Raw genomic sequence first — 15431 nt, 5'->3', positions numbered from 1 at the left:
AGTAAAGCAGTCAATAATAAAATTATATTTTGCAAAATTAGTTGCCCAGTAGTTGATAGTAGATGCTGTTTAAGGAGTACACAATAGAACAAATCAATCTAAATTTTATACCATAATGGGAAGAATTTAAAGTAAGAATAATTTACAATAGGAAAAGAGGACAGTTATGTAGCCACACGGATGTCACCAACTAATAGTTAGTAGAGATGCTTGAAATAATTTCAAGGTGGTTGGCGAACTGGTTTATCAAATCAGCTGTTACAGTGTACTGCTCCAAGATTCTACAAAAATTTAGTAACTAGACAGAATTTAAAAAATGTATGATGTCCCATCATGTTTGAATTCAAATGGCTACATTTTATATGTTTTAAATGGGTTTCCTCAAACATGAATGCTGCCTGTTTGAATTGAAAGGAAAACAAACTTTAAAATACTATCAAATGTGGGCATCAAAACTGCAAGAGGTAACAGAAGCACTGGTGAGGTGCTAAATGGAGTGTACAATTGTCCAAGGTTTCTGACCTATGTCTTTTAAACCCCCAGCTGCTTTGATGTAAGAGGGAGGGGGTGGGGTGCCGGAACCCGGGCCCCTCCAGCAAGCCTGGGCCCGGGTAATTAGTACCCACTCCCCCCTCCTCTCAGCACCCCTGGATATATATATATATATATATATATAAATAATTTTAGCTAAGATTGTATGCTTCAAACTGTGAATTCGGCTGCAGCACTCAAGCCCAAACTGATTAGACCCAAAACCATACTTGCCAACTGTTCCTGATTGTCAGGGAGACTCACTGAAATAGTACAGTAGCAATCTCCCTGACTAAAGGTGCCCACACACATACCGACTTTTCATCCAATTAGGCCGATTTTGATGAATCGTGACGACAGATCATGTAAAAAATGGCCAAATCGTGAGTTTCTACTCTTGATCACAATGCCGATGCGCGTCCCCGCTCGTCGTACCTCGCATCTTCAGATCTGCCGTGCTGTAGGGCAGATTAGCCAATCTGGGATACAATGCACTGGCTGCAAGATAGATCTTAAGTCAGAATGGACATTTTTAACTCCAAATCGTGACCACAACTGCCTGTTCAGGGAGAGTTTAGGGGAAATCGTGTACATCGGCTGATTGGGAGCAAGTCAGTATGTGTGTGGGCACCTTACCTGAACAGTCTATTGGAGCTGTGAACTCTTTTAGAGTCTATTAGAGCTCTCAACTCTTATCGGACGACAGCTCATACAGCCGGCAGCAGTTGGAGCAGGGAGCAGAGTCAGTGGGGGTAGTGGGCAGTATCAAAAATGGGCGCTGGAAGAGGGCTGCTGGGCATGCCCAGCTGCAGCAGCTCCTCCTCCCAAGGGCCTTTGCGGAGCTCAGCAGGCTGGGCCTCTCTGCTGGAAGACACACGGGAGGTGGGAGCACAAATCTCTTGCTGGCACAGGGGACCAAAATGTCTAGTTACAGCTCTGTGGATTGCAATGGTCGTGGGGTGATGGATGTTGCTGGCTGCTTCTGTGATCTGTACTGGTGGTTGTTGGCTGTTGTGTTGAGAGAGGAGTGCTGGGACAGAGCCAGAACTAGCAATGGTGCTAGGGGGCACCACCCAAAATCTTGCCTAGGACATCAAACTGGTTAGGGCCGGCTCTGCTGGCCGGTAGCCTAATGCTCCTTGGCAGGGCTTTTCTCCATTCATGGAATATATTTTGGTATAGCACTGAGATCCTGAGCATGCACAAATAACGGTGGCACTTGTCTCCAGAAGGGGCGTGCGTGAGCCTATAAGGCCTCTCATGCCCAGTATACACAGAAATTGTGCAAGCGCAGTGATAGTTTTGGCATGGATCAGGAAGATATAAGCACTGCATAACACCATTCTGATATTATTTTCTTCACAAAATGCAATAAGCTTATCGCAGTGTCATAAATTGACAATGTGTTGCCGTCTTCATGCCAGGCTATGGGGATGCAATGCTATGCCAAATTACAGCAACTGCAGTAGAATCAATGATTTCTCTGCAAAAAAAACCTGTTGTTAAATTGCCTAAAGCAGTGATACAGTAAAACCTTTTTTCCGCAGAATATTACAGTACAAAAGAAGCTTTCACAGATTTCAAACATACCCAGAAATGAATGAAAAAGTAAATATTTCAAAAATGTGGGCATGTACATGGTCATTTTTATGTAAAGTGCATTAGTAAATTATGTTTGGAAAGGGTATTACTTCTGGCTAATGTAAATATTCCATACAAAATGGCGTACTTTCAAAACTCAAATCAATTAGCATATATAATCATGGCTGTTACAAACCTAGGAAATGTATTGCAGAGACAAAGGTCTGATTTAGCAGCGATCGCAACTGCGCGCGCGAAGACTCCACTGCGATCGGGATTGAGATCGCAGTGACTATGCAGACCTATCGCAGAGTGATTTACAAGAAGTACCGTTTGGGGGAGGTGAGGGGGGTCGGCAAAACGCAGGCTTGCCAGTACGTTCGAACGACATTGCAGGGGCGTACATAAATTAGACACAGCGATGACATAGGCAGCTCGGGCTTTCACGGCGTGCGATGAGGTTAGCAATTCCTGAGTAAGGTCAGACCTTGTGCAACTGTGTGTGATGCTCCAAAGTTACTCGATGTTACTGATGTACTTTCTCTCCATCCACTTTATCTATCTCCAAGGCTTAGTACATAGGGCCCGATTCAGAGCCGGACGCTATTTACAGACGCTCGTTCTAAAAAAGGGTCCGAATATTTAAATTGAGCACTCGCTCTTTGCGGTGTGTTGACGCCTCTATGTCTGAGCGAGCGTCCGAAAAATGCGCTCGCTATTTTGTAAAGACACCCCTTTGCCGTTCACATCACACGTCATCTCCGGTATTTATTAGATTAATCGGGAACATCGAAAGGCATCTGAACTGCTCGCAGTGGTTGTGGTAGGCTTTTCTTGCCGCTATCACTACGAGCAGCTCAGGCTAAAAGACAACCAAGTGACGTGGTCGATGATGCTGCTTTACTAATTATGCACTCCCATTAAACGCCCTTTTGACCGTTAGGCACGCCTGCGTTCGGATCTCCACTCCCCCGTTTTCAAGCACCTTCCCCTGTTACCACCCACAAACGGTACATTCTGTCAATCAAATTAGCAGCCCCTCGCTGCTTTACGAGCGCACGATTTCCGACCACAATGACTGGTTTGCGCATGCGCATTATGACCCATACGCATTCGCAGTTGTGCGAAAATCGCTCAGAGCGAACGAGCGGCCACTTACGAGCGGCTCGGAATCAGGCCCATAGATCCCTGAGTTTGAAAACTGACAGGATGGAGCTGATTGGTTGGTACTTTATTACTGTCCACTTTATCTCTCTCCAGCGTTTATCACATCTACCCCAAAGTACCCTGTGCTGCCACTCTCATATCCTGGCATTTGAAGGTGCTGTTCAGAGGATGGCAAATATTTTAAAAGTACTGACTTTAAAAGGGAGCTGCATGCATTCCTTTTATGGGGATGCGTACGGGATGCCGGCGCTCGGGATGCCGGCAGTCAGAATCCCGACGCTGGCATCCCGACAGGGTTAGTATACCGACACCTGTCGGCCAGAATCCTAATGCTCCCCCTCTCCCTTCCCTAACCCTTACTCTCTTTCCCTGGTGCCTGAACCTAACCTCCCCCCAGTGCCCCCCCGGTCCTGGCTGCCTCCTCCCGGAAGGAGCAGCCAGAATGTAGGCAGGTATGCTGTACACTGATTTGTTACTGCATCTGCAACACAGAATCAAATGTAGTGTACCTGCTAAACCTGGCTTGTCATTAACTTTGCTTTCTATGAGTGTCATCTATGCCCCGATGAACTACGCAGGAAATCACTGCTTTGCCAAAGATCTTCTGGTTAGGCCACTCAATGCACTTCAGAGCAACTAAAGCGGTATGCTGGCTTGGAAATAACAGTGAAGTCTGAGATGGGATAGAGTGGCCTGGTTAGGTTGTTTGAGGAGGTTTGTCAGTCATAAGCTGTATACACACGTAAAGATTTTCTGTCCAACTATCCAACTAGTTGATTGGTTGGAATGAAAATCTGGTAACGTATGGGAGTAACTGATCAGCAATTTGCTCCTAAATGCCAGAAAACAGATGAAAATCGTCGTCGGACAAGTTTGTTAAATGTTTGATCTAAACAATTTGTTCAAACAACAGTTTTTGTCCATTTTCCGGTGTTTGGGAGCAAATTGCTGATTGTCATTTGCTTTCATACCTTACCAGATTTTCATTTTTACCAATCAACTAGTTGGATGGTTGGATAGAAAATCTTTACGTGCTTACCCAGCTTTACTGTGCTGTAAATGGCATTCATGCCTCATGCCTCAAGCTGCTAGTGTTATATGATCTCTGAAGTTTGATTTAGGACCATCATATTAATTTCATATTGGCTTAGCCAAGTATTGTTGGTTTTATATGGAAAAATGGGCAAAATTCAAGGTTAAGGAGAACAAGAACTCTGCTATTGGCTGAAATTATATTTCCTTAGTTAATTTTTATATAATATTGTCACAGTTAAATGTAAAGAAAATATAAGCTTTGGAAAGGCTCATGGAAGAAGCGCCAGATTTTGTCCTATAAACCTGATTCAGACCCGGACGCTAAGAAGCGTTCGCTCGTAGCTGGCCGATTTTCACATTCTGCGCATGTGTATGCATCGCAGTGCGTGTGCGCAAACCAGTGCTAGAGATCGGGAAGCGTTCGCTCATTGCGCATAGAATGCCCAGCAGAGTGAGTGACAGGAGAAGCCGTTTGTGGGTGTTGACATGGGCTGTCCATTAACGGGAGAGTGGAGATGCGAACGCAGGCGTGCCTGAGTGTCTCAATGCCGTTTCAGAGGCGTGCATAATTAAGAGGCAGCGTCATTGTACACATCAACTGGTTGTATTTCACACTGAAGTGATCACAGTGCATGAGGTAGGGTATAGTCAACCTCAAGCACTGCATTCGCTACTGATGGTACCCGATGTACCGATGGTTGCATACACTTCCTGTAGATGATGTGCGCAAGTGGGCATCTTAAAACAGGCTGGTGGGCGTCTGCATACACAAAGCGATCGCACTCCAAGACATAGTGGGCGTGCTTATGCCTTGCCGTGCGATCGCCTGCCGTGGCATTACTTAGCTGAATTTGCATACGCTGGGTGCGAGCATACGCATCTAGCGACCGGGTCTGAATCAGGTCCTGAATGTGCTGTAATCTCTGTCAGTACGCCTAAAACCAGAGGTGAGAGCTCTGCAATGTTGTGTCACCATATTTGTTGGCAGAAACAGTGAGTCCCATTCATGGTTACTGACTGCAACCAGGCACGTGATAAATCCAACAACAGAACTATTGTCAGGCAGTTGTGGATAAAGAGGCCGTATAAATTCCCATAAAATGGGAATAAAACTGTCTGTGACAACGGACTAGATATGAATAATGCTGAATTACTGTACATATAACAGAGTTTTTATTCCATTTATTACCATAGCAGAGATGAATGGGCTTACAATATGTAGCACTGTAAACTCTATTCTATCATTAGATTTGTTAAGACGCTCAAGAAAATTGCTTAATATTTGTAAAATGGCAACTGATTTGCCAAATATCATGTTTTGTTTGCTTAAGAAGCTCATAGTCAGACACTTCTTCACAGTACAGTATGTAAAGCAGAGGAAGTGCCACGCGGAACTCCAGCTGTGGTAGCACTGAAACTTCCTGAACAGGGCATTCTGGGATTTGCAGTGCCACAAAAGAGGGGTAGTGTTTACCTCTGGTGTAAAGAGACACTTATTCTAAGAAATAAATATGTGGTGGATATTTTGGTAAAATGGATATTTCCGCAAATATAATGCGATGTCTGCAAAGTACTGTATGGGGGATATTTTTTTTCAGAGCCGTAACAAGGGGTGTGCCAGTGTTATAGTTGCGCAGAGCTCTGTGAGCGGCACTTTTGCTGCCACATGGCCCTTGCTTCTGGCTAGCAGGGTGCCTGGAACGGCACCATGCAGCCAGTATCGCTGTTGCAGTGCCGCCTGGAACTACAGTATTTGCAACCAATCACTTCTCGGCGCCCACTGACCTGCCCTCTCTGCACAACATCATGACGTAGGGTGCTCCAGAGCCCTGGTATGCTACTGATTTTGTTTATCACAAGTCACTACTCCTGTCATACAGGAGATATGAGCCAATTTTGGAATCATGCTACATTCCAGTATGGAATCTATATGGTCATTAGAGATCGAACGGAGCCATGACCTTGGTTTGTAACTTATTAACTACTGTACATGGATTTATGAGCAGCATGTTCATAAAACAGTTTTCTTACCCATTAAAAAGTCAAACACCGTCATATCGATGACATCTAGTAGTCTCGTGCCACTGTCATAGGGTGGGGTCTGCTTGACTTCTTCACAGTAGTCAAAATCAACTTCCCACCTAATCAACAAAGGACACAGGTTTAGAATGTACATATTGTCATTTCTATCATTCACCAAAATAAAGAATTGATATGTTAGTAGCTGTTCAGACTTCATACTGTAGCTATGCACACACACACTAAAAAGAAATGCTTAAATAATAAAGTACGAGGGTTGTTCAAAAAGTAATGCCTAAATGCTCACAACTCAAATATCATTATAGATACAGATTTGAAAATTTGCAGTAAAATACTTTGAAGTCTTAGTAACAGAATGACTCTACTCAAAACATTCACCATCTGCCCTCAAACATTTTCTCCACCTCTCAACCCAAGCTGTGAATGCACTTTGGAAAAACAGATGAAAGTCAGAAGGGGCCAAATCAGGACTTTATGGTGGATGTGGCATTATCGTCCACCCCATTTTGGCAGTGGCCGCAGATGTTCCCATCGAACTGTGGGGTCTGGCATTGTTGTGGTGTAAGATGACATTTGACAGTGGAATTGTTGACCTTTTTTTGTGGATGGTTTCTTTCAGCTTTTTAAGTTTAATAATGTATCGATCACTGTTGGTTGATTGATTGGTTTGGTTCCAAGTAATCAATGAGAATAACACCTCGGCAATCCCAGAAGAATGTGGCCATGACTTTGTTTACGGATCGCTGTGATTTAAACTTTTTTGGCCTAGGTGAACTTGGGTGTTTCCATTGCTTTGATTGGGCCTTTGTTTCTGGTTCACAAAGGAATACCCAGGTCTCATCTCCTGTAATGACATTTTCCAAAAATGTCTCAGGGTTGGCTTCAAAGTTGGTCAAAAGGTCATTGCACACTTAAAACCCTCTGGGCCTTATATGATCCCTGGTTAATTGCTTTGGAACTCATTTAGCACACACTTTGCGATATCCCAAATCATTGATTAGTGTTTCTACAGTGCCATGGCTACATTCAAGTTCATCACTGATATCTCTGATGGTCACACAATGGTCTTTCTGAATCATGGCATTGACTTTGTGTCGGTTCTCTGCTGTCACTACAGTTGATGGTCTGCCACCACGAGGTTTGTCACACACGGACGATTCTCCCGATTGAAAACGCTTCATCCACCTTCTGACATTGCTATAGTCAATTGTACGCTCACCATACACTTTTTCAGTCTTCTGTGGATTTCTGTAGCACTGCAGCCTTCTTTCTCCAGAAATACAATGACGGCTCTTTGTTTCATCTTGGATTCCATGGTATTTTTTGAACTACCTAAACAAAACTACATATGTAGTTAGCAGACATATTAAACTACAAACTGACAAAGTTTCAAATAAATGTTGCTTATTATTTCAGAGTTATGAGAATTTAGGCATTACTTTTTGGACAATCCTCGTACATATCTATACAGTAACCCGGTGGTTCTGAATATGGAGACATTGGGCCAAATGTAATAGGGTGAGAGTTTAGAAAATGTGAGAGTTTAGCAGTAGCTCTCACACTATTACATTGGTTGAGTTGTATTTTCAAAATGGGAAAACATCTGGATTAGAGTTTAAATTGTGAGAGTCTTTTGAATCTGGAAAACATGTGAGTTTGCATGTTCTCGGACTCTGTTACATTGGCCAAGTTTAATAAGTGTGAGAGTTTACTCTCACATTTTCTAGAATTTCTCCTTATTACATTTGGCCCGTTTTTTGAATTGCTTTATATTTTTTACTATTATGCACTGACTTTGTGAATGTAGTGAAGAGATGTTATTACAACTAACACTTTTCAGTTTCACAAGCTACCAATACTGAGCGCTTGCCACATACTATGCATAGTGTACTACAGTGACGTGCGGTGAGGTCAATGGCTGGGGAGGCACACATGGAGACGGGTCTGTATGCTGGGAGCCTGTCTCACCCCTACTCACTGTAACACTCCCCTCACTACATTAAGCTTCACTGTCCATTGATTTTCCTACCTGCATCACTGTGTCTTCTCTTGCTGCTGCTGACTGAGTTCCAATCTCTAAACTGCTGTGCACTTCCTGGTCACATGACACAACCAAGGTGTCCATCAATGCTCAAGGCACGCCTCCCATACTCAGAGGCATGCCTCTATTAGCTCTCTTTCTGTGCAGATTGCTACCTGTGGTGTGGCCCACCGCTTTGCAAGCAGTGTCTGACTATACAGAAATGATGCTTTGCTGTTGCTGCCTCATCTCTCATCCCCCTGCAATCCCAGGGAGCACCACAAAGCTGGTGAGTGTTAACTATAAAAATGATTGCAATGAACAAAGAATATGTTTATAAGTTATACATATCTTCTTTGTATTATTCCACAGGTTCTCAAACTTGGTCCTCAGGACCCCAAACAGTGCATGTTTTCCAGGTCTCCTCACAGAATCAAAAGTGAAATAATTAGTTCCATGTGTGAATCTTTTAAAATGTGTCAGTGAGTAATGAGTACACCTGTGCAGCTGCTGGGTGACCTGGAAAACATGCACTGTGTGGGGTCCTGAGGACCGAGTTTGAGAACCACTGTATTATTCTAATCATTTTTATACCAAATCTCAGGAGTATGACAGGGGAGACTCTGCCTACCCTGACTGCACGTCCCTGCTATACTATTATGATGAATTTTAAAGACAACATCCATTTATTTATAATTCATGCAGCCCAAATCCTAAGTAATTATTATTTTTTCTGTTGTAGCATCCTGCAAATAAACTGTGTTTTTACAGATATACTTGTGTTTGGAAGATTGCAGTGGAATGCCTTAGCCGGCTCACATACCCACTGTTTCCTGCTAGCTGTGGTTCATTGTCCATTTAAGAGGTTTTTTTTAGCTAACTTCAAGCTACCAGTATTTTGCTTAAAGTTAGCTAAATATTGCTATATATTACCAAATGCACAGTTGCATATTTTATGCTGCGGATAAGTTGATACATTAAAACACTGAGGTAGCAGAGAAAAAAATAATAAAAATGGCTTGTACAACAGATAATCAATAATTGGGACACATATAAAAAATTACCGTATATGTAATAGGTTTTATTACAGAGGCTCATGATATAGTCATTCAGAATGACGATACTAGAATGTCCACATGGTCTGAATGCCGACATTGCAGAAATGTCAATAGTGAACATGTCGTTGTTCACAATGGAAATTTAGAAATGTTGACATTGTGAATGTCAGTAGTCACAATGTCAACAGTACAGGTTTAGGGTTAGTCTGCGGTTAGGATTAGATTATGGTAAGGGTTAGTTAGGCTGTGGTTAGGGTTAGTCTGTAATTAGGGTTAGTCTGCGGTTAGAGTTAGGCTATGGTTAGTGTTAGGCTGTGGTTAGGGTAAGGTTAATGTTACTCTGTTATTAGGGTTAGGCTACGGTTAGGGTTGGTCTGTGGTTAGGGTTAGGCTAAGATAAGGCTACAGTTAGGGTAAGGGTTAAGCTGTGGTTAGGGTAAGGTTAGGGTTAGTCTGTAATTAGGGTTAGTCTGCGGTTACGGTTAGGCTATGGTTAGTGTTAGGCTGTGGTTAGGGTAAGGTTACTCTGTTATTAGGGTTAGGCTACAGCTTGGGTAAGGTTATTGTTACTGTTATTAGGGTTAGGCTACGGTTAGGGTTGGTCAGCAGTTAGGGTTAGGCTAAGATAAGGCTACAGTTAGGGTAAGGGTTAGGCTGTGGTTAGGGTAAGGTTAGTCTGTAATTAGGGTTAGTCTGCGGTTAGGGTTAGGCTATGGTTAGTGTTAGGCTGTGATTAGGGTAAGTTTAAGGTTACTCTGTTATTAGGATTAGGCTACGGCTTGGGTAAGGTTAGTGTTACTGTTATTAGAGTTAGGCTATGGTTAGGGTTGGTCTGTGGTTAGGATTAGTCTTAGGCCGTGGTTAGGGTAAAGTTAGTGTTACTCTGTTAATCGGGTTAGGCTACGTTTAGGGTTGATCTGCGATTAAGGTTGGTCTGCAGTTAGGGTTAGACTACGGTTAGGGTTAGGCTACAGTTAGGGAAAGATTAGGGTTAGGCTATGCTTAGGGTTAGTCTATGGTTAGAGATGGTCTGCGGTTAGGGTTAGGCTAAGGTTGGGTTAGTCTGTAATTAGGGTTAGTCTGCGGTAACGGTTATGCTATGGTTAGTGTTAGGCTGTAGTTAGGGTAAGGTTACACTGTTATTAGGGTTAAGCTACGGTTAGGGTAAGGTTAATGTTACTCTGCTAATAGGGTTAGGCTACGGTTGATCTGTGGTTAGGGTTGGTCTGCAGCTAGGGTTAGACTACGGTTAGGGTTAGGCTACCGTTAGGGAAAGGTTAGGGTTAGGCTACAAGTAGGGTTGGTCTATGGTTAAGGTTGGTCTGCGGTTAGGGTTGGTCTGCAGTTAGGGTTGGTCTGCAGTTAGGGTTGGTCTGTGGTTAGAGTTGGTCTGTGGTTAGGGTTGGTCTGCAGCTAGGGTTAGACTACGGTTAGGGTTAGGCTACCGTTAGGGAAAGGTTAGGGTTAGGCTACAAGTAGGGTTGGTCTGTGGTTAGGGTTGGTCTGCAGTTAGGGTTGGTCTGTGGTTAGAGTTGGTCTGTGGTTAGGGTTGGTCTGCAGCTAGGGTTAGACTACGGTTAGGGTTAGGCTACCGTTAGGGAAAGGTTAGGGTTAGGCTACAAGTAGGGTTGGTCTGTGGTTAGGGTTGGTCTGCAGTTAGGGTTGGTCTGCAGTTAGGGTTGGTTTGCGGTTAGGGTTAGGCTAAGGTTACTCTGCGGTTAGGGTTAGGCTGTGGTTAGGGTAAGGTTTGGGCACTAACATTAGAAAAATGCTATGTTGACATGCTCACTGTCAAAATCATAACGTCAACCTAAGATCCATGTTGACATTCAGACCATATTGACATTCTGAATGTCGACATAACATAACATACCACACCCCACCCCAGACCTATTCATTATCATTTATTTAGGATGAGCCTTTATGATTCTCTCAATGCCAACATTTTGTGTACTACCAACTAACAAACAGTTGCTACTTTACTGTACCGATCCTCCAATGTCATTCCCATTTTCAGTGAGGACTATTTTTTACCTGTAGGCCATGTCCTGTTTGGCCTCAGAACATTGAAAATGTAGTCAGGCTTGATCATTGTCTTCACTTTATTTTTTAGCACTTATAGGCTTCCTTTTTAAAAACTTTAAGCTTATTACATTTATTTTAGCGTATTTAAGGAATTATTATTTCATTAAAAACAAATAGGATTCATAGAGATAATTTATACCAACAGGGAACACAAATTCAGTGCAGTTAGATACACTAACCCATACCAGGCATGAACGGGTTAATACATCCTCAATGAATTATCACTGAGGCATTACTCCCACTGGATATGGAACACTTGGCACTTAAGAAAGCAGTATAAATGAGTTTCACATTAGGTGTTCCTAGCCTGGAACTGCACCCAGTCTTTGATAATGAGATACTCTGTATTTGATTCAGCACAACGAATCCATCAGCTACATAAGACATTGTATGTATCATTCTGCATAGCCAACCCTAAGTGTGAGATTGCTTTATTAAGAGCAGGACATTTTCTGTACAAAGGAGCGTGTTACACATCCTCTTATGTAGGTGCTGCATTCAGAGACCAAAACAAAGACACCAGGGAAAATGAACACTAGAAATACATCTTTAAAATGTTGAGAAGAGGATGTACTGTACAAAGTGTGACCATTAGTTTTCTGAGTCGCCACAAATAATGGAAATAAGCCCTCCACAGAGAGGTGCTCCTCATTAATTCTGTCAGCAAGGATCTCGGTTTGCAGTGTCTGTACTGGAGAGGCCTATATTTCTGCACTGCAACCTACTGTACTGTATGTATGACAATATTAGGTTCCAAACCATCTTGTGGCGTTCACTGGGCTTATTTCACCACTGAATTCAATTACTGTAGAGAAGTGTTGTGCAGATAACTGCAATAGAATTTCATTGTAGGGTTCTAGTACTTCCTTTGTCAGGATTTAAGTTCTGCATGTCAAACCACAGGAGATATAGAATCCCAGCTAGACGTGTTAGAGTTTAGTTACAAATATACACAATCAATGGTGAAATGGACATTTTTTAGCCCAAGATGAAATGTGGATAATACCACATACCATACCTTCCAACCACGTTTTGGGCACTGTCCCATCTGCGAGCTGCAGAGCCCCACCTGGGGTGGGGTGAAGGTGGTTAGTAGGCCATTCTCTCTCTGCAGCATATCAGTGTGTAGAGAGGCTGGGGGGTAGCTCGGGTATCAGTGTTAGGAGACAGAGTGAAAAGTGATAAGGTGCCAGCCAATCAGCTCCTAACTGCCATCTCACAGGCTGTGTTTGAAAACTGACAGTTGGGAGCTGATTGGCTGGCACCTTATCACTTTTCACTCTGTCTCCTAACACTGCTTAGTAACTAGACCCTTGTATGTTAGGCAGCAACTGTTGCCATCTCTCAAAACATTGGCCTAATTCAAATTGAAACAATGCATATCCAAAAAGGGGTGCGGACCGTGCGGTCATAGAAAGTTCAAGGAGCAGTCACATATTGCTGGCTTTGCCAGGTCCCCTGAATGTGCGCATTGTACTTCCGAAGAGCCAGGCCGCCATCACCATCCATTAAATAAAACCTTTGAACTTCCATTACCTTTCTCCCAACTATCTGGCAGTTGGGATAAAGGTGCAGACTTTCTGGATGGTGGGACAATCCCCTCAAATCAGGACTATCCCGTCTAAATGAAGACAGTTGACAGTTCTTAGAACTGAAACAAAAACATAATGATGATCTAATCCATTTTATATCAACAATGTCTTAAAAAATATTTATATATATAGTCAACACACCAATGTAGCCATATTTTCTAGCTAGTACGTTTAGCATAATTACGGCTCATACAGTAAGAGATAATGTAATGGATGGCCTTGTGTTCTCTGTGCTACTCCGTACATTACCGGAAAGGTACTGTAATGTTTAACTCACGAATGATGGAGACGCAGAGTGGAAGCATTTTCAGACTAGTGAAAGATTCCTTCCGTATAAGTGAATGAGACACTGAATGACATTTCTGCAGTGCTTCTCTATACTTTTAGTCCATAAAAGCCTCATCTGAAGCATGCCTGTTAAAGCCAGCTCCGCTTGCATTAATAAAAGCATTCTTTTGTAACATTAAGTCTCCTTCCATTGTAGAATTCATCTGCTATATTTATTTGGAACCAAAGTGACTAATGCATAGAAGAAATCTCTGCTACATAACATCCCCTTAGAGTTATTTGTCCATTTTGTCTAATTAGGGCAGTGATATTTGTTAGCGCGGCAGTTGGTCTGTTCCGTTGTTAACAGTTGCTTAAGCATTAGCCTGGCACGAGGTTGTGGGACCATAGAGCAATCTTCCTCTGCTCTGTACGCGTAGAAATTGAGCATTTGTAAGTTGAAGCCACAAAGCAAAGTATTTTTTCTTTTTTCTACAAGCTGGGATAAGCAGATCTGTAAAGGGGTTAATGTTATGCAGGAGGGTGAGGGTAATGAAGCAGTAATGTGATGACACATCAGCCATGCCAACCCACTGCACCGCACTATCTCCCCTCTAATAAGATCTGAAGGGATAAGTCTTCGGAAATCATATCCACAGAGCTGTCAGGAATGATGAATGAACAGATCACAGACGCGTAATGCAATAGATTTGCACACTGGCCTGATAAGTTCTTAGGTGCCCATAAACAGAACCACATTTAAGTGCTATATAAGTGCCATTAAGGTGGGAACATATCCATTTCTATACTACTAGATATAAGCCTGCTGATAAAAGGCACTTCCACAAATGATTTCAATATGCTGCACGCTGTACTTTTGTTGCACAGTTGTCCGGAGGATTTGCACTTTGGAGGGGGGAAAAAACAATGAGGCTGTAATATATAATCTTCAAAGCAAATTTGGAAAGGGTGTATTATTTATGATGTGTTTTATTTGCAGATGAAATTAGTTTTTATTGGCGATTGCATTGGCACAAGGTATGGACTGAGGCCCTGATTCAGAGCCGGACGCTCTGACAGAGCGCTCGCTCTGAATCAGGGCTGTCCCTGCTCCTTTTTGGAGCGGCCTCCTGGCCGCTTGCATAGCTGTGGGTGACCACCCACAGCTATAGCAAGCGGCCAAAATGATGGTCGCGATGGTCAAGACCATCGCGACTATCGGGCTTGCGCTAGGGTCTCGCTGCCGCAAGCCCAGGAGTGCTTTTGGCTCTATTAGAGCCAAAAGCACTCCCACTGACATCACTAGTGATGTCAGTGGGGCCGGACCCAGACGGTAGGCGTTCCCATGGGAACGCCTCCGTCTGGGCAACCACGCCCCCGGCACGCCCACCAAAGGAGGCGTGCTGTCAATCACCATCGACAGCAAGCCCCCTTTGGTGCGAGACCCTTAACGACGGCTTGGCCGTCGTTATTCGGGTCTCGCGCATGCGCATGACGGAGCCGCCTCCGTCATGTGCTTGCGCACTTGGGCACCATCGACCCGTTTGCGAGCGCTCAGCGCATGCGAGCGGGTCTGAATCAGGCCCTGAGTTTGGATGACGAATTACAAAAAATAAAAATGATTCTTCCAAATAAATTTAGATATTTTACTGTTAAAGTAAGCGGCACTGTGTAATCTGTACTTAAGCAAAGTGAGCCACATAGTTATTATAAATAGTGTTAAACATGATGACATCTATTAAAAGCTAGGCCAGAGCCGTAACTAGGGGTTTGCAAGCGGTGCCATCGTACGCTCAAGAGCGCAGGATTCTGGGAGCTGCAACGTCACTGCTCCACGGCCCTTGCTTCTGGCTAGCAGGGTGCCTGTAACGGCATCCTGCAGCCAAGATCAGCTGGAGCATCCTCAAGATACTCTGGTCAGTGCTACACTTCCTGGTGCTGGCGGCCCCGCCCCTCCGTGCAACATCATGACATCATGCACTCAGTGGAAGGCACAGGGCACTCTGCAGTCCTGTTATGCCGCTGAACTAAGCCTTCAGAGCTAAGCTCAGCTCT

The 15431-nt window shown here is 43.6% G+C and overlaps 1 protein-coding gene and 1 long non-coding RNA gene across 2 annotated transcripts in view; one reads left to right on the top strand and one right to left on the bottom strand.

The window, feature by feature from the left end:
• FAM20C (FAM20C golgi associated secretory pathway kinase) overlaps positions 1 to 15431 on the bottom strand; it is a 196769-nt gene that overhangs the window by 12439 nt on the left and 168899 nt on the right. Inside the window, exon 7 of the mRNA XM_088451973.1 lies at positions 6346 to 6455. Within this exon, the coding sequence (XP_088308099.1) occupies positions 6346 to 6455 (110 nt within the window). The remainder of the gene's footprint in view (positions 1 to 6345; positions 6456 to 15431) is intronic.
• Positions 1 to 15431, top strand: part of LOC148538994 (uncharacterized) — a 204890-nt gene that overhangs the window by 87276 nt on the left and 102183 nt on the right. The window lies entirely within an intron of this gene.

Source organism: Taudactylus pleione, unplaced genomic scaffold (genome assembly GCF_031769625.1).
Source record: "Taudactylus pleione unplaced genomic scaffold, aTauple2 ptg000032l, whole genome shotgun sequence".
NCBI classification, from domain to species: domain Eukaryota; kingdom Metazoa; phylum Chordata; class Amphibia; order Anura; family Myobatrachidae; genus Taudactylus; species Taudactylus pleione.
The sequence above is the reverse complement of the archived record's forward strand: the minus strand, read 5'-3'. Positions and strand labels throughout refer to the sequence as shown.